This window comes from Perca flavescens, chromosome 24 (assembly GCF_004354835.1).
Source record: "Perca flavescens isolate YP-PL-M2 chromosome 24, PFLA_1.0, whole genome shotgun sequence".
NCBI classification, from domain to species: Eukaryota; Metazoa; Chordata; class Actinopteri; order Perciformes; family Percidae; genus Perca; species Perca flavescens.
The window spans coordinates 3,479,149-3,504,884 of record NC_041354.1 but is presented as its reverse complement, the minus strand read 5'-3'; the positions used below and the strand labels follow the sequence as shown (position 1 = coordinate 3,504,884).

At 42.1% G+C, this 25,736-nt stretch overlaps 3 protein-coding genes and 1 long non-coding RNA gene across 8 annotated transcripts in view; 1 reads left to right on the top strand and 3 right to left on the bottom strand.

Annotated features, from left to right (window-relative positions):
• The window catches only part of LOC114551034 (tubulin alpha-1A chain), a 2,688-nt gene extending 1,507 nt beyond the window's left edge, over positions 1–1,181 (bottom strand). Inside the window, exons 1-3 of the mRNA XM_028572126.1 lie at positions 1,131–1,181; positions 297–519; positions 45–193 (exon numbers count right to left, since the gene is read on the bottom strand). Coding sequence (XP_028427927.1) covers positions 45–193; positions 297–519; positions 1,131–1,133 — 375 coding nt within the window. The 5' untranslated portion in view covers positions 1,134–1,181. The remainder of the gene's footprint in view (positions 1–44; positions 194–296; positions 520–1,130) is intronic.
• The window catches only part of LOC114551047 (uncharacterized), a 19,144-nt gene extending 7,264 nt beyond the window's left edge, over positions 1–11,880 (top strand). For 3 of the 4 annotated variants that reach the window (XR_003691815.1, XR_003691813.1, XR_003691812.1), the window contains 3 exons: positions 7,650–7,991; positions 9,811–9,988; positions 11,786–11,880. This is a non-coding gene — a long non-coding RNA (uncharacterized LOC114551047). The remainder of the gene's footprint in view (positions 1–7,649; positions 7,992–9,810; positions 9,989–11,785) is intronic. The other variant, XR_003691814.1, reaches the window with a different exon arrangement.
• On the bottom strand, positions 2,623–4,134 carry LOC114551035 (tubulin alpha-1A chain). Its single transcript, XM_028572127.1, has 3 exons — positions 3,939–4,134; positions 3,688–3,836; positions 2,623–3,609 (listed from the first exon to the last, which is right to left on the bottom strand). Exons 1-3 carry the CDS (start codon positions 4,117–4,119, stop codon positions 2,638–2,640), a joined length of 1,302 nt encoding a protein of 433 aa, XP_028427928.1. The 5' UTR covers positions 4,120–4,134; the 3' UTR covers positions 2,623–2,637.
• Positions 5,435–25,736, bottom strand: bin1b (bridging integrator 1b). Of its 2 annotated transcripts, XM_028572092.1 has the most exons (14): positions 25,349–25,735; positions 17,466–17,546; positions 17,121–17,175; positions 16,925–17,019; positions 15,789–15,884; positions 15,531–15,638; positions 12,556–12,641; positions 12,394–12,469; positions 12,018–12,073; positions 11,882–11,926; positions 10,541–10,583; positions 7,405–7,458; positions 7,163–7,264; positions 5,435–6,771 (listed from the first exon to the last, which is right to left on the bottom strand). In XM_028572092.1, exons 1-14 carry the CDS (start codon positions 25,427–25,429, stop codon positions 6,670–6,672), a joined length of 1,080 nt encoding a protein of 359 aa, XP_028427893.1. In that variant the 5' UTR covers positions 25,430–25,735; the 3' UTR covers positions 5,435–6,669. The 2 variants fall into 2 exon arrangements, with proteins under 2 accessions (XP_028427893.1, XP_028427895.1); XM_028572094.1 differs by lacking the exon at positions 11,882–11,926 and having other exon boundaries at positions 25,349–25,736.

Sequence of the window (25,736 nt, the reverse complement as noted above, 5' to 3'; positions counted from 1 at the left end):
ATGGCGCCTGAATTGAAATATGAAGATTTTGTAGGCAAACTCACCAGTTTACGAATCCTGTCAAGAACCAGGTCGATGATCTCCTTGCCGATGGTGTAGTGACCACGAGCGTAGTTGTTGGCTGCGTCTTCCTTTCCGGTGATCAGCTGCTCAGGATGGAAGAGCTGGCGGTATGTTCCTGTACGGACCTCATCTGTAATTGTAAAAAAAATGACAATAAACTCAAACATTCACAAATCTAGTTCATTAACCTAAATGTTACTGGAGCAACAAAACTAACATTCTTATGATCTTACCAATGACTGTTGGCTCCAAGTCCACAAAGACAGCTCTGGGAACATGTTTGCCAGCTCCAGTCTCACTGAAGAAGGTGTTGAAGGAGTCGTCTCCTCCTCCGATGGTCTTGTCACTGGGCATCTGACCATCCGGCTGGATGCCATGCTCCAGGCAGTAGAGCTCCCAGCAGGCATTGCCTATCTGAGCTCCAGCTTGGCCAACATGGACGGAGATACATTCACGCTGCAGGAACAAGTGTTTCAGATGTCAAGAACTTCTTGCATACAGTTATTTAAAACAAAGTTACATTGCGCCCTAAATAAACCATTAATCAAATACTAGATGATTTGAAACATATTTTAAGTTTTGGAAAAAGACATTGGTATTGGGAGATTCAGCTCCAACAAACAAACTAATGCTAAGGTGCATTTTACAAGAAAGGAGCTGTTACTCAATCCTATTGACACCAACCAAGCCGAGCTGGAGTGATTCCCCCTCATCCCCCCCATTCAACATGTTAAATGTGGTTGCAAGAACAACAAAGTTGAACAAGCATTAAAAATCCGCCAAAAGCCAGTTATACTATGAAGGGATCTAACTATAGGACTACAAAATGACTTTAATCAATCACTTTGCTCCTGTGAAATGTAACCGGTCTCTTTATTTTTACACCAAACAGGTAGTGGTGTCGTGTTTTAACTTCTCTGTCACAAACTGCCCTTTTCAGCTATTATGGCCTAACACAGATCATTTTGTAGCACACAATATAACTGTCTTTCTGAGATGTTATTTCACTTAACTTATGTAAAGTAACTCATGTGTGGAACTTAAACATAAAAGAAAGAGGTTCTCACCATGTTTTGTTGCTTTTAGCAGTTCCTCGTTCACCTGAGATGAGTGGCTGGGGATGTTGTGTCAGTTACAAGTGCAGCAAAGCCACTTTATAGCACAGCATCGCTAGGCAACAGCCTGGCATGTTGTGGTAACTGGAGGAGCTGGAGAAGCAAACACCATCTCCTTTGACGAAAGATGAGGAGGAAGAGCACAAAAAATAAAATCAACTGCTATGTTCCCCTGCTCAGATCGAAGGAACAACAGCTGTTCTCACACAAATGAGTAGCCACCAACAATGACCTGAGTGGCTGTGAAATATGACCCGTAACCATCCGCCTTTGCATCCAATTTCACATTTAGGATTTAAGGCATGTTAGCTGTTGCTTTGCAGTGAAGAGCTAGTGGTTTAAACATGCTCAAAGAGACTTAAGCAGGCTGTTTCTTTTCCTGCTGTTTGATCAAACTCATGACCTCTAGGTTACCAGACAAAATAGGTTGTAAACGTGAACAAAAACGCTCTTTTAATAGAGCTGTTCAAATGGAAACTCGTGCTAGCATGGCTCATTTGGAGCCCCAGTTTTCTTAACTTGCAGAGGGAAGAAAACAGTGACCTGAATGGGCTTTTGTTTCAGATGACTGTTGCATCACCACTTTGGTTGAGATTAATTTGCAATGCAAAGGTTGACTGCCTGGGGGATAGCATTAGAGCACCCTTCTCTTAAAGGGAGCTGATAATTGAGTTTAATGTTTGTTTTACAGCAGGTTACAGAGCAGCGATGTGTGTGAAAAATATGTCCATATTATACCAAAGAACGAGAAAAGGAGCTGGATGCATGCAAGCTACAGATTTCCAAAGGATTATAGTTTTTTTCCATAAGGAATTTCCCCCAAGAGATGTAGACTAGTTATTGTTATTGATGGACTTTCCCCCTACTCTTGAATGGGTACTGGTTGATCAAAGTGCTTTAGAAAGCTGCTAAACACTAAAATAATTTTATAGGCATTGTTTGAATAGAACCATTTAGAGTCCAAATATGGTCTTGATGCTGTTTCCTTCCTAACAACAAGAGAGAAACTCTTGAGGAAATCCTAGTTGGTGACAAAAACTATTGTGTTTAAAACAGTGGCTGTTATATGTTTCACCTCTGCGTCTGAAGGTAACCCTAGAGACGTGATAACAAACTGCTCCCATCTGCCAGGTCAGGATTGCCAGAAGAACACGTTCCCTTTTAGTTTCCCTAGTTACTCTTTTCTCAAGTCTTGTTTGATCTTGGATGGCAGCTGATCATAACAGGCGAGGCAGTACACATAGAGCTTGGGAGAGACGCTAATGAGTGTATGAACTTTTGTAACAGATTTTACCTTTTCTAATAGTTTTTAGAACAAATAAAACATGTGAATGCTTAGCAGTTTTGCTTTATTCTACATAGTGTTCTTGTTTTAAAGTGTAAACACAGAATATTGTTACAGTTTTGTGACAATTGAAATACAGTTGCGTGAATACATTTAAGTCCTTGTGTTAATCTCTTAGTACTCTTCCTCTCCTTCGTCCCCGACGCTGTCAGTGCCCACCTCTTCGTAATCCTTCTCCAGGGCAGCCATGTCCTCTCTGGCCTCCGAGAACTCTCCCTCCTCCATCCCCTCTCCGACGTACCAGTGGACGAAGGCCCTCTTGGCGTACATCAGGTCAAACTTGTGGTCGAGGCGAGCCCAGGCCTCGGCGATGGCGGTGGTGTTGCTCAGCATGCACACGGCCCGCTGCACCTTGGCCAGGTCTCCTCCAGGAACCACAGTGGGAGGCTGGTAGTTGATGCCCACCTTGAAGCCTGTGGGACACCAGTCCACAAACTGGATGGTGCGCTTTGTTTTGATGGTGGCGATGGCAGAGTTGACGTCTTTGGGCACTACATCACCGCGGTACAGGAGACAGCAGGCCATGTACTTGCCGTGGCGAGGGTCGCATTTCACCATCTGATTGGCGGGCTCGAAGCAGGCGTTGGTGATGTCAGCCACAGTGAGCTGCTCGTGATAGGCCTTCTCTGCGGAGATAACCGGGGCGTAGGTGGCCAGAGGGAAATGGATACGAGGGTAGGGCACCAGGTTGGTCTGGAACTCCGTCAGGTCCACGTTCAAGGCGCCGTCGAAGCGCAGGGAGGCGGTGATGGAGGAGACGATCTGTCCAATCAGCCTGTTGAGGTTGGTGTAGGTGGGGCGCTCGATGTCCAGGTTCCTGCGGCAGATGTCGTAGATGGCCTCATTGTCCACCATGAAGGCGCAGTCGGAGTGCTCCAGGGTGGTGTGGGTGGTCAGGATGGAGTTGTAGGGCTCCACCACAGCGGTGGACACCTGGGGGGCTGGGTAGACGGCAAACTCGAGTTTGGACTTTTTGCCGTAATCAACAGAGAGACGCTCCATCAGCAGAGAGGTGAAGCCAGAGCCGGTTCCTCCTCCGAAGGAGTGGAAGATGAGGAACCCTTGGAGCCCTGTGCACTGGTCAGCCTGCAGGGGGAAAAACAATTCCTTAAATACTTTACTTAATTATGATCTAAAATATGAAGCTTTGGCATGCAAACTCACCAGTTTACGAATCCTGTCAAGAACCAGGTCGATGATCTCCTTGCCGATGGTGTAGTGACCACGAGCGTAGTTGTTGGCTGCGTCTTCCTTTCCGGTGATCAGCTGCTCAGGATGGAAGAGCTGGCGGTATGTTCCTGTACGGACCTCATCTGTAATGTAAAAAAAATGACAATAAACTCAAACATTCACAAATCTAGTTCATTAACCTAAATGTCACTGGAGCAACAAAACTAACATTCTTATGATCTTACCAATGACTGTTGGCTCCAAGTCCACAAAGACTGATCTGGGAACGTGTTTGCCAGCTCCAGTCTCACTGAAGAAGGTGTTGAAGGAGTCGTCTCCTCCTCCGATGGTCTTGTCACTGGGCATCTGACCATCGGGCTGGATGCCATGCTCCAGGCAGTAGAGCTCCCAGCATGCATTTCCCATTTGGACGCCGGCCTGGCCGACGTGGACCGAGAGACATTCACGCTGGAATAGCATAACAAATTAGAAGTCAAATTTAGGAAGGTCTTGAATTGGCATTTGGGATTAAATCTGCAACACTAACACATATTTGAAATGACACATACATACTTTGTGACATTTCTATCTCATGCAAGAAAGTAAAAAGCATGTGCCTGAAGCTTACCATGATTATAAATTCCTGCTGCTGACGTTGAGGATCTGCAGGCAAAATCTGCTGTCTGTTGATGTTAGGACTTCTCCGGTACTTATAGTTCCTCCAAAACTCTATGGTAACAGGCTTTGTTGTCCTTAAATGGAGGTTAACTGGGTTAAGTCAATAATTCAGCTGTGGAAATGATTATGCAAACATGCTCCGCCGCACCTCAATAACCCTTTGGCCGGCACCAAGATACAACCCGACACCCACATAGGTAATCACATAGAGCTCATTTAAGTCACAGGCAACAAAGCAAACAGAGCAATGTTTTAGTATTTGTGGAGTACACTGAGACTGGTTCCATGGAGATGTTGATTTTGAGTGAATAGAAGACAATGGATGTCTGGGGTGGTAGAACAAAATGCAACATGATCGTAATGTAAAGGTCTCAGACATATAACATTTGTATGGTCCTTTTTAGATATTTGTAGGTAACTGTTGATTGCTCTATAAAGTTCACTAGAATAGAAACACAATTGGATATGTGCTATGTTTAAATATAATCTCGCTGATTCTTTGTGTTTAGAGCTCGAGGCCAGTTCCCTCTCTGCTGTTTGATCTATTGTTGGAGTAAAGGAAGCCTCCCCTGCCTTCCCCGTCCTCCCCTTCTGTGTGAGGCCTGTTGTGTTTTCCACATGATTGGGTGTCCTGTTGTTATAGAAACATCGAAGGTCACACTGCTGTTGCTGGTGTGAAGCACAGAATGTCAGCAGTAATGTAGATTTACAGAAGTAAGACATGCGTAAGCATCACATTATTGGTGTACTAGCCTTGTGTGAAAGTGTCTGCATGAGTTGAATGGAGTGAATTTGTATTTAAACCGAAATCTGCTAAGCTGTTAATGGAGATACAGCAGACATTCTGAGCTGAGAAACTGACTCCTGACCACAACGCCACCTGGTGTTGTAAATAGGAACAACAGCAGGGTTTGAAAGAATTTGAGGAATGAGTAGTTTTTGATAATACTTAAACTCTATTACCCATAAAACATGTATTCCTATATTTGAAACATTTTTCTCTTACTCAGCAGATTCAGGATAAAGTGAAAAGTAATACACACACACACAGTGACACAGCACATGTTGTTTCATTCATCTTTAATGACACTGACTTGATCTAACAGATGGTGCATTAGTTACCACTTGATTCCTTAATTCCGCACAATGTAAAAGTACAGTTTCCATAGCTTTTCATGGGTTTCTGCAGGATATTTGGTTAGAAATGTTAATGTTATAGCCTCAGTCTCTCATTTAGCTGCTGGCGGTGCAGTTTTGGACTCCATTGGCTCACAGTATGCAGCCTAAACCTGATTTCTACTGGAAAAAAACACTAAAGAAAATATGCTTGTACATTAGTGATCCAGTGCTAGATAGTCCTGTCCAAGGGAGCACAAAGATCAAGAATCAAATTAAGGTGGGAAATGTTTAGAGTTAAATAGCATACATCTCCTGTCTCAAAGTATGACATCTAAACTATAGTGGTAATGAAATAGTCATAAATAGTGGTAATTAAAGAAGATGAAGGAAAATATGAGCAGCTGAGTTTGATAAGGTTTTGTATTTCACCCATAAATGAAAATATAATTCAAAAATCTAAATAACAGCAAATGTGCATTAGAAAATTTAAGCCACACACCAAGTCATGTCCTCAAAATGGCCAGTAAGATAAATGAAAAACTACTGTTCCCTTTTTATAATCCTACAAGCCCAAGCAACTGTAATAATGCAAGGCAAAGCCTATTTTTATCTGTGGTGTTCCCCAGGGCGCCATTCTAGGACACCTGCATTTTTCAGACAATCTTAGCCACGTGTCATACGTAGAGCTGGTGTCACAGTGTTTGTTGTGTTACAAAGGTAAAAGACAATACAATCAAATGCGTCATGCAAGGAACTGTTAAAAGTTCTCAAACTGTTGACAATACACAACATAAAACATTCTGACATTCATACAATACATCCATGACTTTTTTTCTTCCTTTTTGAGTATATCCAACACATTGTTTTGTGTTTCGTTTGAGTTCAGTGTATAAATAGTTAAGGAATAAAAATGTAAAATTTTGGGTGTACAATTTGACTAAAACATTTTTTATGATTGTGCAGAGTCGGTATAATGTTAAGTTAGTTTGGTGATCATGAGATCACGGCACAAACATTTAGTATCATAGCCTTTTGAGAAGTACTCGCATTTCAGCACACATTTCTAATCATGTACGGATACATTTTGGTGTGTAAATACACATTTGGTGACCAGTTCTATCTATATATCTGAGAAGTTTCGGGCACAGAAGGGGAAGAAGAATCTTTGTGGCATGAACCTCAAACTTTCTGAGTGAAGTTCTCAGGGAAAACGCCTTTGACTGAAATATCTTTGTTCTGTAGCCAGTGAGACTCTTGCACACCCAAGAGCCAGCCGTCGTCCTGCAGAAACACAGAATACAAACTAGGTTTCAGCGCAGAAATCTTAAACTAACAAGTAAACAAAGGTTTGAATTTTTCTTGATAAGTTGTTTGGTCTATAAAATGTCAGAATGCCAATCACTGTTTTCCAAAGACCAAGAGGACGTCCTCAAATATCTTTTGTCCACAACCCAAATGTATTCAGTTTACTGTCACAGAGAAGAGAAGAAACTATAAAAAAAAATTCACATTTAAATAGCTGGAATCAGAGCATTTTTTCATAAGAACTGACTCTAAAGATTAATAGATTATTAAAATAGTTGCCGATTTATTTCAATAGTTGACGTCATTTTTGCAGCTTGATTAAATGTACATAAAACTTGTTTTTTTTTACTGATGAAAGTGCAGTGACCTGTTCATCTGGGTTGTCGAAAGCCAAAACCAGCACAACATCCCCAATCTTCAGTTCCAGCTCATCAGCGTCAGTGGCAGCATACTCATGTATCGCTTTTACCTGAAGTTAAAATACAACCACAAAAAAGGTTTCCATTTAAAATGGGCCTAGTGAAATTGAATCTCATTAAAAAGTGCATGCCCATTATTCAAAACCAGTGCTTTTTAATCAAAAGGAGGATGAGCATGACGTTGTTTCACCTTGTAGAGGAATCCTGGAGGGAGTTTGTCATCTGAGCCGTTGGTCACTGCACTCTGTACCATAAATAAGCAGAAAAGGTCAAGGTGTATTATTAAGGACATAATAGTTACTGTATTTGGCAAGATGTGTACTGAAGAAACTCTAAAGCTATAAACAGAAAAAAAGATAAGAAAGAAGAGTTTGTGACTTTCACTAGAATTTGAGGGATCCTTGAACTCCAGGCTTTAATTTGATCTTTTTTCAGGTCGCACCTTCCTCCCTATCCACCCGACCCTACCTGGACCTCTCCATCATCGCCCCAGCCACTCTGTCCCACTCGGGAGCCATCGTCGTCCCAGTTGGGCTCAGTGTACGACTGAGCGGCATAGACTCCATCGCTGCCCCAGCTCTCCTGGTGCTGAGCAGTTTCTGCATCGTCCCAGCTGGGCTGGGTGGAGCTCTGGGTGCTGTGTTCATCGTAATCCCAGCCGCCAGGGGCTTGCTCTGGGTGTTGGTCAACATCATGCTGGGGTTCCTGCTCTGCGGCGGCTTGTTGTTGCTACAAAAGGTCAGGGGGTTGTGGAGCATTGTGGTGTCAGGAGGAAGGGTAGGTGGAAGGGTGGGAGGAGGGTTTGTATTTGGTTTGATCCGGAGTGGTTACGGGGTTCCATAGAGGAAAGGAAGGAGGTTTTGATGACAAAAGATTTGTAGTCGGAGAGTTATTTCTGTGTGTATACAGTCCACCTTCCTCTGCTTTACTTTACACGATCATTTTAGAAAATAAGAGAATGGAAAAGCACGTTTCTCCATTAAGAACACGGAAAGCCACGCTTACCCATGAGTCCAATGATGGCGCCTTCCGTGGGCAGTAAGAGACCAGACAACCAGTGAAATTAAAGTGTGCAAAAAGCATTCATCAAAAACCTTACTCACACACAAAAATGAATGTAGCACACATGAATTCAAAGAGTTTGAAGGGAAACACAATTTAAACAATTATCAAAACAGCTACACATTATTTTATTTTTTTTGCTGATTTATTTGATGCTTGTAATGTGAACCTGGAAAGAGAACGAATAAATTCTAAATCCAATAAAACTTAAAAGCTGTAATAACAGACTGCCTGGTTGTTCCTCCACATTTGATCAATCACCATCATCAATAAATCTGATCAACTAATGATTATCAAGCAAAACAAACATCTGCATGCAAAGTGAGGCTGCACGTACAAAGTCATGCAGAAGATTTGTTCAAGTTAAAAGAAACAGAAACTGACCCACACACACACACACACTCAGTAAAATATTTCTTCAGCCCCAGATGACATTAACTGTTTACATGCAGTCTAAAGTGTGTAAGATGTGTTTTAATAATGAACAGTTCAGGTGTGAAATCAGTGACTTCTTTTGAGTCACTTCTTAAAACACATTTTTATAGACTTACTTTTATGTGATGTCTTTTTTATCGTCTTTTTACCCTATCACCTGTTAATTTCATTTTATTTAGTCATTTGTTGTTTTTCTGCTCTTTTTAAAGGGTGTGCTACCTTCTTTTTTCTAATAGTTCAGGGACAATTTTGAGCAAAGAATGTTTCAATTTAAAAACTTAAAACATAAACTGCACTTTTGGGTAATCAAACCCCAAAAACATTCTGCCTAACATACTGAGCATAGTATTTTCACTGGCAGCTACATACCTGCAAGAACACCTTGTCGACTCTGTTTAGTTTTGTGAAATTGAATATATCTAACAGGCTTTTAAAACTGCATGTAAACACAGTCTTCAGCCCTTCAGCTCTGCTGACCTTTGACCCTAACAAAGCACACCCACCTTGGGAGCTGGAAATGTGATGGGCTGTAAAACCTCCACATCCCAATCCAGCAGGTTCACCCCGGAGCAGGGCTCACACTGCTTCACACACGCACACAAGTTAAACACACACACATGCACTCAGGTTAGGAGGGTTCACTATCGGGGGGAAATGAAAGCAGGCGATGTGAAGTTCAGCAAGTTTTTACATGTGCTCTGTAGGTAGAGATAAACTCCAAGTCCAGTGAAGACTGCAGTTGGTTAAAGTCATACAGAAGTGAATATATTTTAAATAACATATGAGAAATAAATAGTTTTTTGTAAGATACTTGGTGAGTAAAATTACATATATGGATGAGTTTAAAAGAAAAACTGAAATGAAAACTGAGATGAAATGACTGAGGAGGCTCGGTAGCTTCTAACAATGACTAATGGAGAAGTGGTGGGGTTAAATAAGTGCGTATACTTCTTCCCACTCCTTTTCGGACCCGATATGTGACCCAAATCAAGTGTTGCATAAAGTGTCATGCTTTCTTTTTTTGTGTAAAATCATTATTTTCTCTAAGACCCTTTCTGTTTTCTCTTACATGTTTGAAATAAATTTCATTCAATCAAAGAGTAACCAGGACGTAGAGGGAGGCCACTCAGTCTGACCTGCTCTGTCGTGGTGGTGCTGCTGGAGTCTGAGTGAGCGTCAGGCACCGAGGCCTCGTCCTCTGTGGGGCCGACATGCTGAGACGGCGTCAGTCGGGGCGGAGGCCGACTGGGAGGAGGACCTGGCCTCTGCACCGCCAGGTAGGTTCAATCCAAACCACACAACACACACGTGCACGCATGCAAAAGCAGCGAGGGACACAGGGACACATTAGTACATGCAAAATGACGGATGGTTACATTTGTCAGTGTCCTAATTCTGTTGTCAGGAATACATGCTGTTAGAAGCCTGCGGCTGCAACTAACGATTGTTTTCTCGTCAATTAAAAAGCTATAGTGCCTAGTTTCTGTCTCCTTCATGAGGAATTCTAAGTAATGACAACAAAACTACCGTTGCATCCCCCAATCAATTACTCAAACCGATTAATCGATTATCAAATACTTGGCATTTAATTTAGTAGTTGACAACCAATCGATTCATCTTTGCAGCTCTAAATCAGACCATGACTTTCTTTGAAGCTTACTAAACCATTCTTCTTGCTCTTCTCTGATCTGATGCTGTTTTCTTCTGGTTTATCTGTATTTCGGTCCTTTGGATGCTTTTTATCCTTATATATATTCATTGTTTTGTAACTTCAACAGGATAAAGTTTAAACCTTTATGTGGATATGCTCAGTTCAACTTTGGTTTTACCTTTGGTGGTGAGCTGGCCGATTCGCTGTGGTTGGTTTCCTCGCTGAGAGAAAGAGAAAGACAAGAGGTAGGAGACAGAGAAAGGGAGGACATGAGCGTGAAAAAAGATGTGACACAGCTAGTGAAGAAGAGAGAAAAAAAAGTTGGAAAGATGTACTGACTCAAACTCATCACACATGCAGGTCTGAGCTCCGTCCACATGAGGGCGACAACAAGCTTTAAACAAACATTTACTGTATCTCAGCAGGTTGAGCTGCAGTAAAACATGGCAGCAGGCAGATGTCCAGAGCAAAACGTGCAGGTGACAGCATGTACAGGATGTTACAAACAAATGACAAGAGTTAGAGAAGCACAACAGGTTACAGGGTTAAATCTCGGACCTGCTGAAACATAGAAAAGCTTTTGCTCTCTCCTCCCTAAAAGCCTGTTAAAATGCTGTCAGACTTCTGACAACATGCTTTTCTACTTTCTTTTTTGGTTTTATATACAGTCTATGTTTATACCAGAGATGCTTTAGCTATAGAGAATCTTGGTTTATACTCGTGCTTTCCAGAAGAACAGCAACAATGTGAAGAGATTTAGTGATGTGCAGTCAGGGTAGCAAGTGCCTCACCATGATTAAAAAGAAAGGTTGAGATTGTCATTTTTCATTTATAATTTGATGTATGATGATGATGATTTGATGTATTAACATCAAATCATCATCATCATTATGATTTGTCTCAGGATTACACAAACTAATCAGAAAAGTTGTTTTTAAATTATAGTATGCTCCTTGTATCGCTGTTTCTCCTAAAAACTACCGTTCCTGAATGCATCAAGTTTAAGACACCTGTCCACGTGACAGCCACTCCCTCTCACGCCGACAGGTGAACCTGACGGCGGCGGTTGGATATTTCTAATTTTAATGAAGTTTTTCTACATTATTTTGCCAAGAAATAAAGAGCGGTAGTCTCTGATGGGAAACCAACCCCTGACCTGCAGGGTCTGAGTTAGCGGAGAAGATAACACGGACTTCATGGGGGGGGAGACCTGAACAATTCAGCCAGGTCTCTACTGAAGCAGGAAAACTGTATATTTTTCTATTTATCCTCGCGCGCCGTCACCAGACGCCTGTGTGATGATGTGGTGCGCTTTTGCGCATCTTGTAGGAATGAGTAAGCTGTTTTATTGGTGCGCTGACTGCCAAGAAATAATCATTGTTCTCTCTCTCTCTCTCTCTCTCTCTCTCTCTCTCTGCTGCAGGAGCCTGTAGTTTAGAGGATTATGGGTTATATTTTCCGTTGTTGCCAAAAACAAACCGTGAGTAAATTTGCTCAGCCTGTGTGCAGCAGCTTTTACCTCTTGGCACCTTCTCCTGTCTTTGCTTCTGCAGTACCAGCTTTTCTGCAGTAGGGGGCGGTGTGAGGGACATTACTATCATGGGTTCTAAATGTTGTCAAAAAATCTTTAAAATCTGACTGAAAGCGTCACTTACTTGAGCTCCCGCTGCTCTTCCAGTTTGGTCATGATGTCGTTCAGGTTTTGGCTGAGCTGAGAAGACACAGAGCAGATGAAGAATATGGGGGGAATTGATTTAATGTGGATCAGTGTTTCCCAAAGCCCAAGATGACTTCCTCAAATGTGTCGTTTGGGCCACAACTCAAAGATATTCAGTTTACTGTCACAGAGGAGAGAAGAAACTAGAACATATTCACATTTAACAAGCTGGAATCACACAAGCTTGACTTTTTTTATCATAAAAATGACTCAAATCGATTATCAAAATAATTGGTGATTAATTTAATACTTAACAACTAATTGATTAATCTTTAGCTCTAGATCAATACATCAAGTCGAACAGTTTGACTCACCTTGCTCATTTCCCCGTGGAACTTCTCCTGATGACCTGCCAGGCTCTGGAATGCGTTAACATAGACGGCAACACGACTGCACACACACACACACACACACACACGTTTTTAAACATTTGGATCGAGTTGTGATTAAATTTGTAAAAGAAAAAAAAGTCTCACTTGTCAAACAGTACTGGAAGCTCGTCTTGTAACTCCACGTTCAGCTCCTCGAAAATCTTCTGAGCTCGGCCCAGCTCCTCCTCTGCCTACACACACACACACACACGGAACAATAATATATGTGAACTCTGACTCTAAATTACAGATAGTTTCAGAAAGAGTTTAAGTTTGTAGCGAGCACACGGACATGCAGACAAACAGTTCAGGGTTTCATAACTACGCACATGTGAATGCTGCGAGCACTAACATGAAAGTCTGAATAATGATGGAAAGTAATTAAAAAGGTGTTTCTATGACACAAAAACAATGTAAACAATAGTTTGGATTGGGGATCAAATTATAGCGAGGCTCTCTACACATGGTCATCAGAAAAGTTGCTTCTCTCTCTCCAACGTCAGTGTGGATGGAATAATAAATGTTTTCGGCCTTCATGTAATAAACTGAAATGACATTCGGTCATCAGTCATCATACAACAAGCCAGCCAAACTTAATCCTAGTCCTAGAGCAGTGTCTTTAACTTTTACTGAATCAAACTTCCCAAATTATCTGCACAATTATTATTACATTCCCAATTAAGTATCTAGCAGTTCTGAAAGCTGTGCCTTTGGACTAAATGTCTATGCTAATGTCAGCAGATGAATGCCATTAGTTCTGCTGGTTTTTGGTCAAAAAACAAAGCAAATATCAACCTGCTGGCGCTAAAGAATTAGTCAGGATCACCTAAATCAGTAGGATTCATCCTCTGGTGATCATGAATGCCTGTAAAAGAAATCCAGGGCAATCCATCCAATAGTTGTTAAGATATTTCAGTTTGGAGAAGCTGCTAGGTGGCTTATTTAAAGTAGCCAAATTGGATGGAAAACTGCTCAATCTGGCAACCCCAGCGGGCCCAGAGGCTTACAAGCTTAGAAGCTTTTGTTGTCGTAGTTGTTGTCGTATCACCAGGCAAGTAATTCTCACTGAACTGAATAGGCACAGGGTCCGAAATTAACACTCGCCAAGCACTAAATGTGGGTACATTTTCCGTTTGGCGAGTAAATATCAGAGGGCTATGTGGCGGGTAAATATTAGTGAAAGATGCTTGGTTAAAAGTTCATTTCAGACACAGAATAGACACCATTTATGGAATCCTGGTATTGTTATACATCTATGGGCAACACTGTCTGTGATGTAACCTGAAAGCTCATTCTCCATTTCCTTCACGAGATAATAAGGTGACAATGAATGCTGATCATGTGCAGAGAGCCTGTGGGGTGAGGAGGGGGAGTCAGTGATGAACCAGAGTTTCACCTGGTTGAAGGAGAGGTTAGTCTGAGCCACCTGGTGGGCTGATATCAAACCCTGAGCCCAGCTGGGAGCCGCCATCTCCAACAGGGCTGCTTGCTAACCAACACACACCATGCAACAGACAGGAGGAGGAGGAGGGAGAGGATGGAGAGGAAGAACAGGACAGAGAGCGAGAGAGAGAGAGAGAAAGAAGAAAAGCAAACCATTCAAGACAAATGCAAACATGTTAATTAGCATGTAGCAATAAAGAGTTGTCATCAATATAACCACAAGGGTTAATAAGCTCACACATTAAACTGAGACTTAAGCCCAGTTCAGACCAAAGATTTGCGGCGAGACGAAACCGTTTTAGAACCTTAACAGAGACTGTTTCACCGGTCTGAACCGGCCCGTCTCAGTTTTACTCAAACCAGCTGGTGGTGTGGCTGCGACTCAGCTGGTCCAGTCTCCAGAGGCTAATAGAGAAGTCAGCTACAAAATATAGAAATAAAATGATCCATAATCCATTTTATTTCTATGTTACAAACTGTCAGCTGGTGGAAATGGCATAGTTATAGACGGAGACTCAACAAGCACCCGCGAGCACTGTATGTGGTGATGTGGTGGGGCGAGCACCGTATGTGGTGGGGCGAGCACCGTATGTGGTGGGGCGAGCACCGTATGTGGTGATGTGGTGGGGCGAGCACCGTATGTGGTGATGTGGTGGGGCGAGCACCGTATGTGGTGATGTCGTGGGGCGAGCACCATATGTGGTGGGGCGAGCACCGTATGTGGTGGGGCGAGCACCGTATGTGGTGGGGCGAGCAATCGATGTGGTGATGTGGTGGGGCGCAGCACCGGTGATGTGGTGATGTGGTGGGGCGAGATGTGTGGTGGGGCGAGCACCATATGTGGTGGGGCGAGCAATGTATGTGGTGGGGCGAGCACCATATGTGGTGGTGGTGGGGCGAGCAACCGATGTGGTGGGGCGAGCACCGTATGTGGTGATGTGGGTGGGGCGAGCAACTCGTATGTGGTGGGGCGAGCAATCGTATGTGGTGATGTGGTGGGGCGAGCAACTGTATGTGGTGATGTGGTGGGGCGAGCAATCGATGTGGTGATGTGGTGGGGCGAGCAATCGTATGTGGTGATGTGGTGGGGCGAGCAATCGTATGTGGTGATGTGGTGGGGCGAGCACCGTATGTGGTGATGTGGTGGGGCGAGCACCGTATGTGGTGATGTGGTGGGGCGAGCACCGTATGTGGTGGGGCGAGCACCGTATGTGGTGGGGCGAGCTAGAGAGTGATTGAAGAGACATAGCGGTGTTAGAACAAAGCATAGAATCTGAGAAATAAAACGTTGTAGTATTTCACTGTCACTATCCTCATTCATATTTTAAGATGCTACAAATGATATCCAGCTACAAAAAAGCCTAAAAGTCGGAAGTCATTGCTATGGAGATGATACATTGTCTCGTCTCGGCAGATTTCTGAGCGTTGCAGACCGACGCGTTGAGTTTCAACTCATCTCATCGCCAATCTTTGGTCTGAACCGGGCTTTAAGGTAGTATGAATAATCCATGCAATGAGTAACTCATACCACCTTAAGTCAAAAGCTATGCCTTTAAACTTTAGTATAAGCAGCAGAACACGCTCACACACACACACACATACACACAAACACACAGACACACACACACTCTGGTTACCTTGGCGATCTTGGCCTCGTCCTTCTTCTTTCCTTTCTGTAAGGAGTTGAAGTGATGCCGGGCGCTGTCGAAGTCCACCATCTTCCTGTCGCGCTTGGCTATACGAGCCTGCAGCAGAGCGCAGGTCAGATTATTGTTGCTTTTTATTAATAATCAGGAAATCTTTAACGCTTTATTTCGAAACGCATCCAAAAAACAAACCCAATCATGTGATTATAACAGAAATATCTTGTTTTATTGTGAAAAAAAAAAACCCACCTTAATATCAGGAAACTGAGTCAGGTACGAGTCCAGAGTGGTCATAGATTTGTCCATGATGTTCTGGTGGTAGTCCAACCACAGAGTGTCTGTGTCCTGATTCACATTTAGAGATAAAAAATATATTAGACATTGGTTGATGCATCACTTTGATGTTGCAGCTGGTAAATATCAGATTTCACGTTTCTACGGGTTTATTCTAGCTGTCTGGTCTAAAACCAGCCACTACTTCCTCTACTGCAAAGCTAAACCAGTGTTCCCCACAAGAAGTTAAACTGGAAACCAGAATAACTCGGCTGTGGGAAACACTGGATGCTATCTGCCTTTTACCTCCAAGTTATTGTCCATCTCCTTCTCTATCATCTCCTTCAGGGTGGAAGGAGACACGCATGCAGTTAAGAAAAAGAAAGTGTGTTAGCAGGTAGAAAAAGAAGAAAGAGACACCGGAGAAATAAAGAATGAGTCAACGAGTCTACCTGAAGCCAAGCAGGGACTTCAACTGATTTATCTCGGGCGATTTTAGCCGATACATTTGTGGAAGAAACCAAAGGTTTTACATATTCATTTTTTTTTTTAAAAAAGGCGTCGAACACAAGCATGGAAGGATTACTGAATGGGCCTATCAGGGGCCAGGGGCCCTGACTCACAAAAGACGCAAAACAAAATGACCACAAGGAGGTGCAAAATGACTGCAAAACAACTGAAAATAGATGTAAAACCATAACATGATGCAAAACGAATATACTGTAGATGCAGAACAACCAAGAAATGACCACAAGGTGTAAAATGACAAAAAAAGGTAAACGACTAAAATTGGAATTAAAACGACCACAAAGAAAAGTAAAACTACTAAATATAGATGCAAAATAATCACAAAAAGTCACTAAAATGGATGTTGAGACTCTTGTGCCCAAGGAAACATTTCAACTTTTAAAGCTTATTCAGCCTACAGTGAATCCTGCGTCTTTTTTCACATATAAGATGCACAAATCAGGATTCATATTTCTTCTCAAGACAAGATAAAGATTACGTTAGAGACGGTCATGGTAAGAAGAAAGGAAAAAAAAAGAAAGTAAATGCTCACTAATTCTCTTACGGTTTATTTTGTGCATCAGTAAAGTGTTTCCTGGTCTCACCTCTATCAACGTGTCCATCTCCTCTTTGCCAAACCAGTCGGGTTCGTACGTCTCGGCCAGACAGTCCTGAAGCCGCCGAGACGCATCGTGCATCGCTGAAACGCAAACAAGAGGATCGGCCACACTTTGCTTATATATATATATATATATTTTTAATGTTTGATGCCATGAATTACAGCCATATGTTCACACTTACTTTTCACTGCTACAAGGTAGGCTTTCATGTCTTTCTGCAGTTTGGTTCCTTCTGTCTGAAGGAGCAAACAGAGCCGCTTAGAAAACATAACGGAGAAGAAAATACTGAAAACTAATGTATAAAAACAAACTACATTCTTAGAGAATTCAAATATCTCTAAATAGTTACAAATGTCTCTTATTTTTGACCTCTTGGCTCTCTACTGTCTGACAAAGTCCTCCAAAAGATACTTTAAAAACTTGGTGAAATACGTTTAAGTATTATAAGTTCTTCTGTTTGTTGGCGGATTTTATCACTTGCAAGACTCAAATCCTGATTTAAAAAAGGAGGGAAGTGGCTCCTGACCATCTGCTTGTTGAAGTTGGCCACCATCTCCTCAAAGGCGGCATCTCGGGTCTCGTCTGCTTTGCCGAGCTTCTGCAGGACCTACAGAGGAGAAGACATACATGTGTTGAAAATCCCCAGAAACCTTTTATTTTAAAATTTAAAAAGGTTGAAGGAATCCGAGGCACTGGAGAGGGTAAAGTGGAAAAACCTTTAATATCTTCTTGGTTATAAAGCAGCACTCCATGCAGACTGTATTGTAACTTAATCCATTTTTTATTATTCAAGGCATTCTCATGAACGGTTCGTACAATATTGTACAAAGTCTGGTCACATGACGCCGGCTACAGAGCTCCGTGCGTCGCTCGTATCGCCAGGCGTTGCTAGTTGAGTTTAGGCGACGACAGTTAAGTTTAGACACCAAAACGACTAGTTAAGATTAGGAAAAAGATTGTGGTTTGGATTAAAACATTCCTGGGGAACGAACATACATTTCCTGGGTGAAAGTCTTGTCTTTTAGGAGCCAAACATCAACACCCAGATCTCCTCCCTAAGAGGATCTTCACGCTGTTCTACAGCAGCAGTCAATGTAATAAATACGTGGAATACATACCAATTACAGTGCTTTACTTTTCATAGCTATATGTACGAATAGTTCATCAAAACAAGCTGCATTATTAATTAAAATGTCTTTAAAACTGGCTGCCAGGATATGGAGGTCAAAGGTCAAGCCCTCGGTGACCTCATGACACATGCAGGAGAGAAATATTCAGCGCCAAGTCGTAGAGCTGCACGTGTTTCTTCGAGATATATCTGAAAGCTTTTAAATCCAGTCAACAAAGAGAGCCTCAGCTTCCATATTTGTAGTGTTATAAACTTATTAGTATTGGTTATTAATAATTTATATGACTGCAGTGACAGGAAGCTACTGATAAACTGTACATACATCATGATATATGCGTCTATATTGTGTCTGGATCTCTGTTCACAGACACACGTGGTGTAGTGAAGGTAAAGGAGAAGGAGGGATGAGAGAAAGAGAAGAAATCCAAAGACATTTGTATTGCTGTTGGTTGGAAACGAGGTCAGCGGCTAATCTGAGCGTCCAGCAGCACCTGTCGCCCTAATCCTGTGACCGATACACAAACCACACATCAACACCACGACGGGGACTTCCCCATGCACACACACACACACACACACGCGCACACACACACCTGCTCACCGAGCGTCCACACACTCCCACTTTATATCATCACAGCCACAAGTATCACCAGCTGAATGTACTCAAAGTAGTGAGTAAGGGGGTTGGGGTTAGGGCAGGGGTCAGCAACCTTTACTATCAAAAGAACCATTGTTGCCATTTTATGGCCCTGTCTTTGACCGTCTTTGTGGAGAGGAGCATATCTTTAATTTTCTGAACAATTACAATTGAATGATTATTTTATGTATTCACCGTCTTTCCACGCCTTACTATCTCCTGAGCTGCCATAAAACTAGCAGCAGTAGTGGAGGTTGGAGATTTCCCAGATACTTTTTTGGCAAAATCCAGTGTGCTTGTTCTAGAGATGTCTTTCAATATGACTTTTTTAGTTGTTTACTAATTTCTGGCCGCAGATGAAGCACAGTGGTAAGCCAGCAGTGCTGGCGTTTCCTTTACAGGCCTCAGTGTCTGTCGGCTCATAGTGCGCCAGTCAAATGCTTTGTGATGCATGCAGGAGATCCACATAAAGTCTGGAAATAATATATTCATGTGTCACTTAGGCTGTAAACTCGGGTGTAACAGGACATACTGTAGGTGTGTGTGTGTGTGTGTGTGTTTTATCCGTCGGTGTTCAATTTCAACCCCCAAAAATACACCCGAAGCTCAGACACAGAGAGAGTGTGTGGTATTAGGAGGTGAGGAGGAGGCGTAGGAGGGCTATAGATAGATAGACACACACACACACACACACACACACAAACATCCGAGCCCCGCCCACAGCAGTGAAGCATGCTGGGAGTCCTGAGAGGGAGGGGGGGCAGGACAGGTGTGCAGAGCAACTTTGAAGTTTGATAACTTTAGATTTGAAATACTAATCGTAGAAAGTCATAAAAATCTTATTTCTGAGTGATTCAACAAACTGCTTCAGTTTCTAATGTACTTGCAAAAAAACTGCATTTTGTTTTGTGTTTTTAAATTTAGCACAAGCAGTGAACCTGGGGGCATTTAGGGGCCCCTGGGGGTCTTGCACTTTGCCAGTATAAATACTTTTCAATGAGACAGTCCTGCCCCAAAAAACACCCAGATAAGTCGTTTGTTCAATCCTCAATTACGACCTATATTTACGTTTTAGGGTGGCTGCTTTAGTTGTGACAGGAGCAAAGCAGGAAGTAAGGTGAGGAAGTATAAGAGCCCCAAATGTCCTGGTAAGGATGCAGGTTGGGGGGGGACGGATGGGTCAAATAAAGTTAGGACTTTCACCCAGGAGACCAGGGTTCATGTCTCATTTGAAAAGTAGTTTTTGTGCCTTAACCTAACCAAACTGCGACCATTTCACAACATTAACGCGTTTAAAACCGCAACCGACGTTCTCTGGTTTAGAGATGAGTTTTTTTCAAACCATAAAATGAGCACAATTTATCTGTTTGTGATATTTATGTCGCTGTTAAAGATCTGTATTGTCTGTGATTTGTATTTCTGTCTCTAAGAGTTAAAAAGAGCAGGAGGTCTTGCCTCTGTGACTCCCAGCAGCCCCCGGCTCCCCGGCTGCTCTCTAAAGGGCACCACCTCCCTTCTCCAGCACCGCACTCATCCGAATTCCACAGAGGGTAATTTTCCCAGCATGCTGTGCTGTACAGCTGACCGGTTCATGAGTGGGTGACGTTACATCACTATGACAAACACGGTGGCACCGTCAGCTGTCTGAATCCAATGATTCTTTCATATTTACCTCTTCCTGCTCCCTCACTGGACAGGAGAGATGCTGGAGAGTTAAAGCGTAGAGACCGTGGGTGTAGCGCTGGATGAGGTGGAGGGAGGAGGGAGGGAGGGAGGGAGGGAGGGCGGCGTGCCAGCAGACAGACAGCTGAAGCTGACACTCCTCTCCTCCACCTCCGCTGGCCTTCACAGGGAAGATGATACCCTGACCTTCCTCTTTACTCCAGCACTGCGACTGGGCGGCTAAGTATCGCCTCAACGGCTTCCAAACGCTGCTTTTGTGTTGGATTTCAAGAACACATAGTTAAATTTCCACGAATATGAATATCCACGAAAGAGAAAGAACTTTGAATTCTCTGTTTATGATTCCTGGATTTCAAGGCTTTCAGATGCATTTCAGTGTGGGCCGTAGCCAAGATTTCACAGATACTAAATCTGAATTCCTGCAGCAGAACCCGACACACCGACAGACTAAGGCTGTCCTTGACTAAAGAAATTCTTAGTCGACTAACACTCGTAGGATTTAGTAGTCTAATCGATTAGTCTAGTTGATTTAGTCAACCGACAGATCGGTAAAACCGAGTTTCTCCACAAAGAGTCATGCAAAAGCACCACTTTTAGTCTTGTGTTTACCACAGATGTGCTCATAGTTTCTTGGAAATAAATCCTTCAGCATGAAGAAGCATTTAAATTATCGACCTGTTTGACCATCCATCAACCAAACTCGTTTACATTTTTAAAGAATATTTAATTATTTCAGTGTGTTCCCTAAAAACAGTCAAATTAGTTAAAAAAACAAAACAATATGTGCAATATCTCAGAATATAAAGTCCTCTTTATGTCGTTTTAAAGCACCCAGATGTCCAGGAATAAAACCAAGACCTACAGCCCTGCTTTCTCGTGACCTCTCATAACTTCTGTAGCGTTTTTTAATAATGTATAACTTGACAGATTCTTCTGTTCTGATTGGTTACTGTTATTGAAATAAAAAAGCATTCTGGTGTATTTATGAATTTAAAATTGATGATTTTTCTTAAAAGAAAATGATCAAATTCTCAGATTCTTCCTGTCGGGCGGATGACTGGGTTAACCCAAACTGTGTTTCATTTACGAAGAACATGGTACTGAGAGTTAGCTTGGATATTATTTAAGAAGAAGAAGTGAAACATCTGGTATTTTACCACTTCCTGATGAAACTGGGAACTGCACAATACTTTTTTGAGTAAGATGAAAACAGATATTTTTATAAATAAGGACAAGAACTGAGTGGGCTGTTCACATCTGAAACTTTTAAATTAGACAGTTGGAGGAAAAAAAACTCTTTACAGTTCATTATGAAGTATTTGAAATAAAGTAAAAGTACTTATAATGTAACTAAGGTTTTTGTGAGTGTGTTGCCAGATGTTTGGCATAACACCGAAATAAAAACTAAAACTGTAAATGCAGTAACCCCTAATCCAGATTACCCTAACAAAATATAATCAACACATACATTGTTATGTATTAAGAGAAGACTTTTATTTGCATGCTGCCTATGAATGTAAAATGAGCTTCACATTACCAGCTGCCACATTAAAGTAAAATTACCGGGACTACAATGACCGGGAAGCATTGAAGTCGAGAACCAACCAAACCAAGACGGAGTCATCACCAAGACCAGAGCGTATCGAGACCGAGTCAAGACCAAGACCTTTAGGGGTTGAGACCGAGTCAAGACCAAGACCTTTAGGGGTTGAGACAGAGTCCAGACCAAGACCTTTAGGGGTTGAGACCGAGTCAAGACCAAGACCTTTAGGGGTTGAGACCGAGTCAAAACCAAGACCTTTAGGGGTTGAGACAGAGTCCAGACCAAGACCTTTAGGGGTTGAGACCGAGTCAAGACCAAGACCTTTAGGGGTTGAGACCGAGTCAAGACCAAGACCTTTAGGGGTTGAGACAGAGTCCAGACCAAGACCTTTAGGGGTTGAGACAGAGTCCAGACCAAGACCAGTGTGAGTCCCACACTGCATGACACGATAACATGTGGAAAATGCTAACCATAGGCACTCCTCAAATTGATCTGAAAGATCCACATTCCCCAAAAAAAAAAACACCCGCAGAAAACAAATTAAGATTCTTCTTCATTCACCTCTTTTATTGGCAGAAGAGTATCATGAGAAATGCCTTGATAAAATAATCAAAAGACCGTTATGGTCTAGACCGGTCTTGAAATAAACTCCCAAGTCCTCTTTATCTGAGACCGAGACCAGACCGAGTAAACATGCAGTTGATTCCAAGACGAGACCGGTCTCGAGACCTGGACCGATCTCGAGTACTACAACACTGCCTCATGGTGCTCTGTACCCGGCTCACAGTCACCTTTGCTCTGCTAAACTTAACCGTAAAGACCTCTAAACCTAATTTAATTTTGTAGGATATCATACGAGTTGCTGTACATTCGTTTTTTTGTACAATATCATATGAACCCATTCATGAGAATGCCTTGGATCCGGCTAGCTGTTACCCCCTGCTTCTGGTCTTCATGCTAAGCTAAGCTAATCGCCTCCTGCATGACTCCAGCTCTCTCAACACACACACACACACACGAGTGACATTGGACTTCTCCAATTCTTCGAAAGAAAGCAAAAAAAACATATTTCCCAACTAAAACCGAGCAATTCCTTCAACCAAACCTAACTGCGATTTAATTATTATTTTGTTGTTGAAAATATTAACTTTAGAAGCTAAATTTCAGACTTTAGAAGGAGAGTGTCCGAAGTGTGTGTGTGTGTGTGTGTGTGTGAACTTCAGGAGGTCTTGAAACATGTGCAGCTGCCGCGAGGAATGAGCAGATACTCATCAGAGGCGCGTCGAGGAAGGACGTGCTAGAGTTACAAGCCTCCACCAACAGCTAGGAGTCTTTTTTTTGGGCCAATTTAAAGTGGAAACAGACAGCGACTCATAAAGACAAACAAAGTAAGAAGAATAAGTGGTTTAAATCTCTGTGACTGACTGACAGCACTCATGGTTGAGGTGATTAGAGTATAAAACCTCAGCGGGCTTAAGCAACCTGAGTGATTAGGACAGACAATAATAACTCGCAGACTGAGAGCTGGACACCCGCTGTTGATCAGGTTTCATTCTCTCACTTTTACAGCTCCTCCGTTTGTCACTTTGTGTCGTATTCTTTTACTCTGCTAGTTGCAAATAAACGTCTAACATTAAAGGTAACGGGTAAGCAATCTTGTGTTTCAGCTCGACATGATGTTTTCCTCATTATGTAATACATTTTAGAGAAGTGTATCATTCTCTAATTGCTTCTTGTACTGATCTAAAGGCATAAACATAATCAGCTTTTTACTTTAGATACCTGGGTACTTTTAGTACTACTAGTTTAAACTTTAAATGCAAGATTTATCCTTGTAATTGTGGTTTATGATGGGTTCGAGAGCTTCTCGTTATATTGTTAGAAGTAGGAAAAGCATTACAGCAGTATTGTTAGTCCCTTCTTTTGCTTCTCCAGCTGATCTGAATCGGATGACTTTTACTTTGAAAACCTAATTCTACTACTACTTACTTTTTTTACTTTCGAGAAACTTTGAACGCAGTACTTTTACGTGAAACTGACATTTCAGATTAATTGAAGCACTTGTAATATTGTCGTAACTTAATTTAACATTTTAATCTGCTAAATACTGTATATGATAATTCAAACTACTTTCCACAGCGGTGCAGCATGGATTGAGGGTTTTTACTCAAGGAAACTTTGGCAGTGTGCTGATCAAACATGCACACACTAAGAAACAGGACTGTCTTAAAATAAAAATCATTAATTCCTCGATTTAGCTCTGAAAACCCAAGAAACAACTTAATTTAGATCAAAGTGTTTGTTACGGTAGATCCTTTTATTTTGAAGGTTAATCGCCAACATACCACCTTAATTTGCTTAAACAAATCATCAAGTTGAATTAACAAATGCCCTAATTATCAATTTAAGGTATTGATCTTCAACCTTAAAATTGACCAAATACCATGAAAAACACCTCGTACATTAAAATGTGCTTCATTTTTGTGGGTCGACCGCAGATTTGAGTATAAAGCATGGACATTGCAATAAATAAAGGGATTAAACAGGGTTTAAGGGGTAGAACCAACCTTAAAATACACCAAATAGTGTTAAAGCCATTCCTGATTCCACATTGACTGAAAAAGAAAGACCCCCTGTAAGGGGTGGGCTGAAGTGAATGGATGGCTTTCATGTTATTTGTTTTTTTTAAGGTGATTGAACCTTTTAAGAAACCATTAAAAGTGCCTAATTGTTGTGAAACGGTCAATTTAAGGGTTTGTAGGGTAAAACTTGAGGGGTTTGGTTTCATAATGACAGCTGGACACTTCAGAAAAATATAATGTTTCTCTTTTATTTACGGATTAATTGGAAATATTTCCGCAAATCCCTTAATAATTAGGGAGGTGTTTATGTGTATAAGGTGTTATTAATGGGGTTTCTGCACAGTTTTAAGGGTTTTTAAAGTACTAATTCAGGGTGCTTTTGTTCAATGTTACAGGGTTGACCCCAGTTTTGAGTTTGAGGTCAATTTAAATGTTATGGGGGTTTTCCCTTTTGCAAAGAATACACATTAAAATTGTTTAATATATTACAATCCATAGGAAACTATGACTCTTAAGGTTCAAGTTGAGAGATGTTATTGAGATTGTGACCCTTAAAACCTCTTCAACCTGCAGAGAACCAAATAAAAACACCTTAAGTGTTGGTAAATGTCACAGGCTGGACCCCACATTTGGGTTTTTCAGGTAAAGGTTAATTTAAATCCCCCTTAAACTTACCCAGACACCCAGATACAACAACCCATCGATTCATACAGGTAGTGTGCCCTTATTACTGCGTAAAAGAGCAGTATTAGAAGGTAAAAAGTTGAGGATTGGGTTTCACAGAGACAGTGGGACATAGTGTCCTGCTGCCATGCGAGCTGAATGGAAAGTGTACCTTCTCCTGCGCCCTGGTGAGCCTCTTCTGGACGTTGCTGGCCAGTTTTCCGGCGGTGACCCCTTTCCCCATCTCGGCCATGTCGCGCGGCGTGCAGGGCTCCCCGGCGGTGTCAGGACCAGCGAAGAGAAAGACACACAGTGGGAGAAGGACACCCTGCTCTGGAAACCGACGGTGCGTAAAACCCTTCCGCGCGTAACTCTAATCCCGGTGACAGTTTCTTAAAGGTGCAATACGTAATTTAATCCGGTTTATGTGTGACAGAAGAAAAAACCCAACAAAAAGCAGGTGGAGTTTGGAAAGCAAAGCAGAGGGACAGATTCAGATATCGTCCTGTTCTCGGCTCTCTCGGTTAATTGATGGAGACTTGAGCTCGATATGGAGAGAT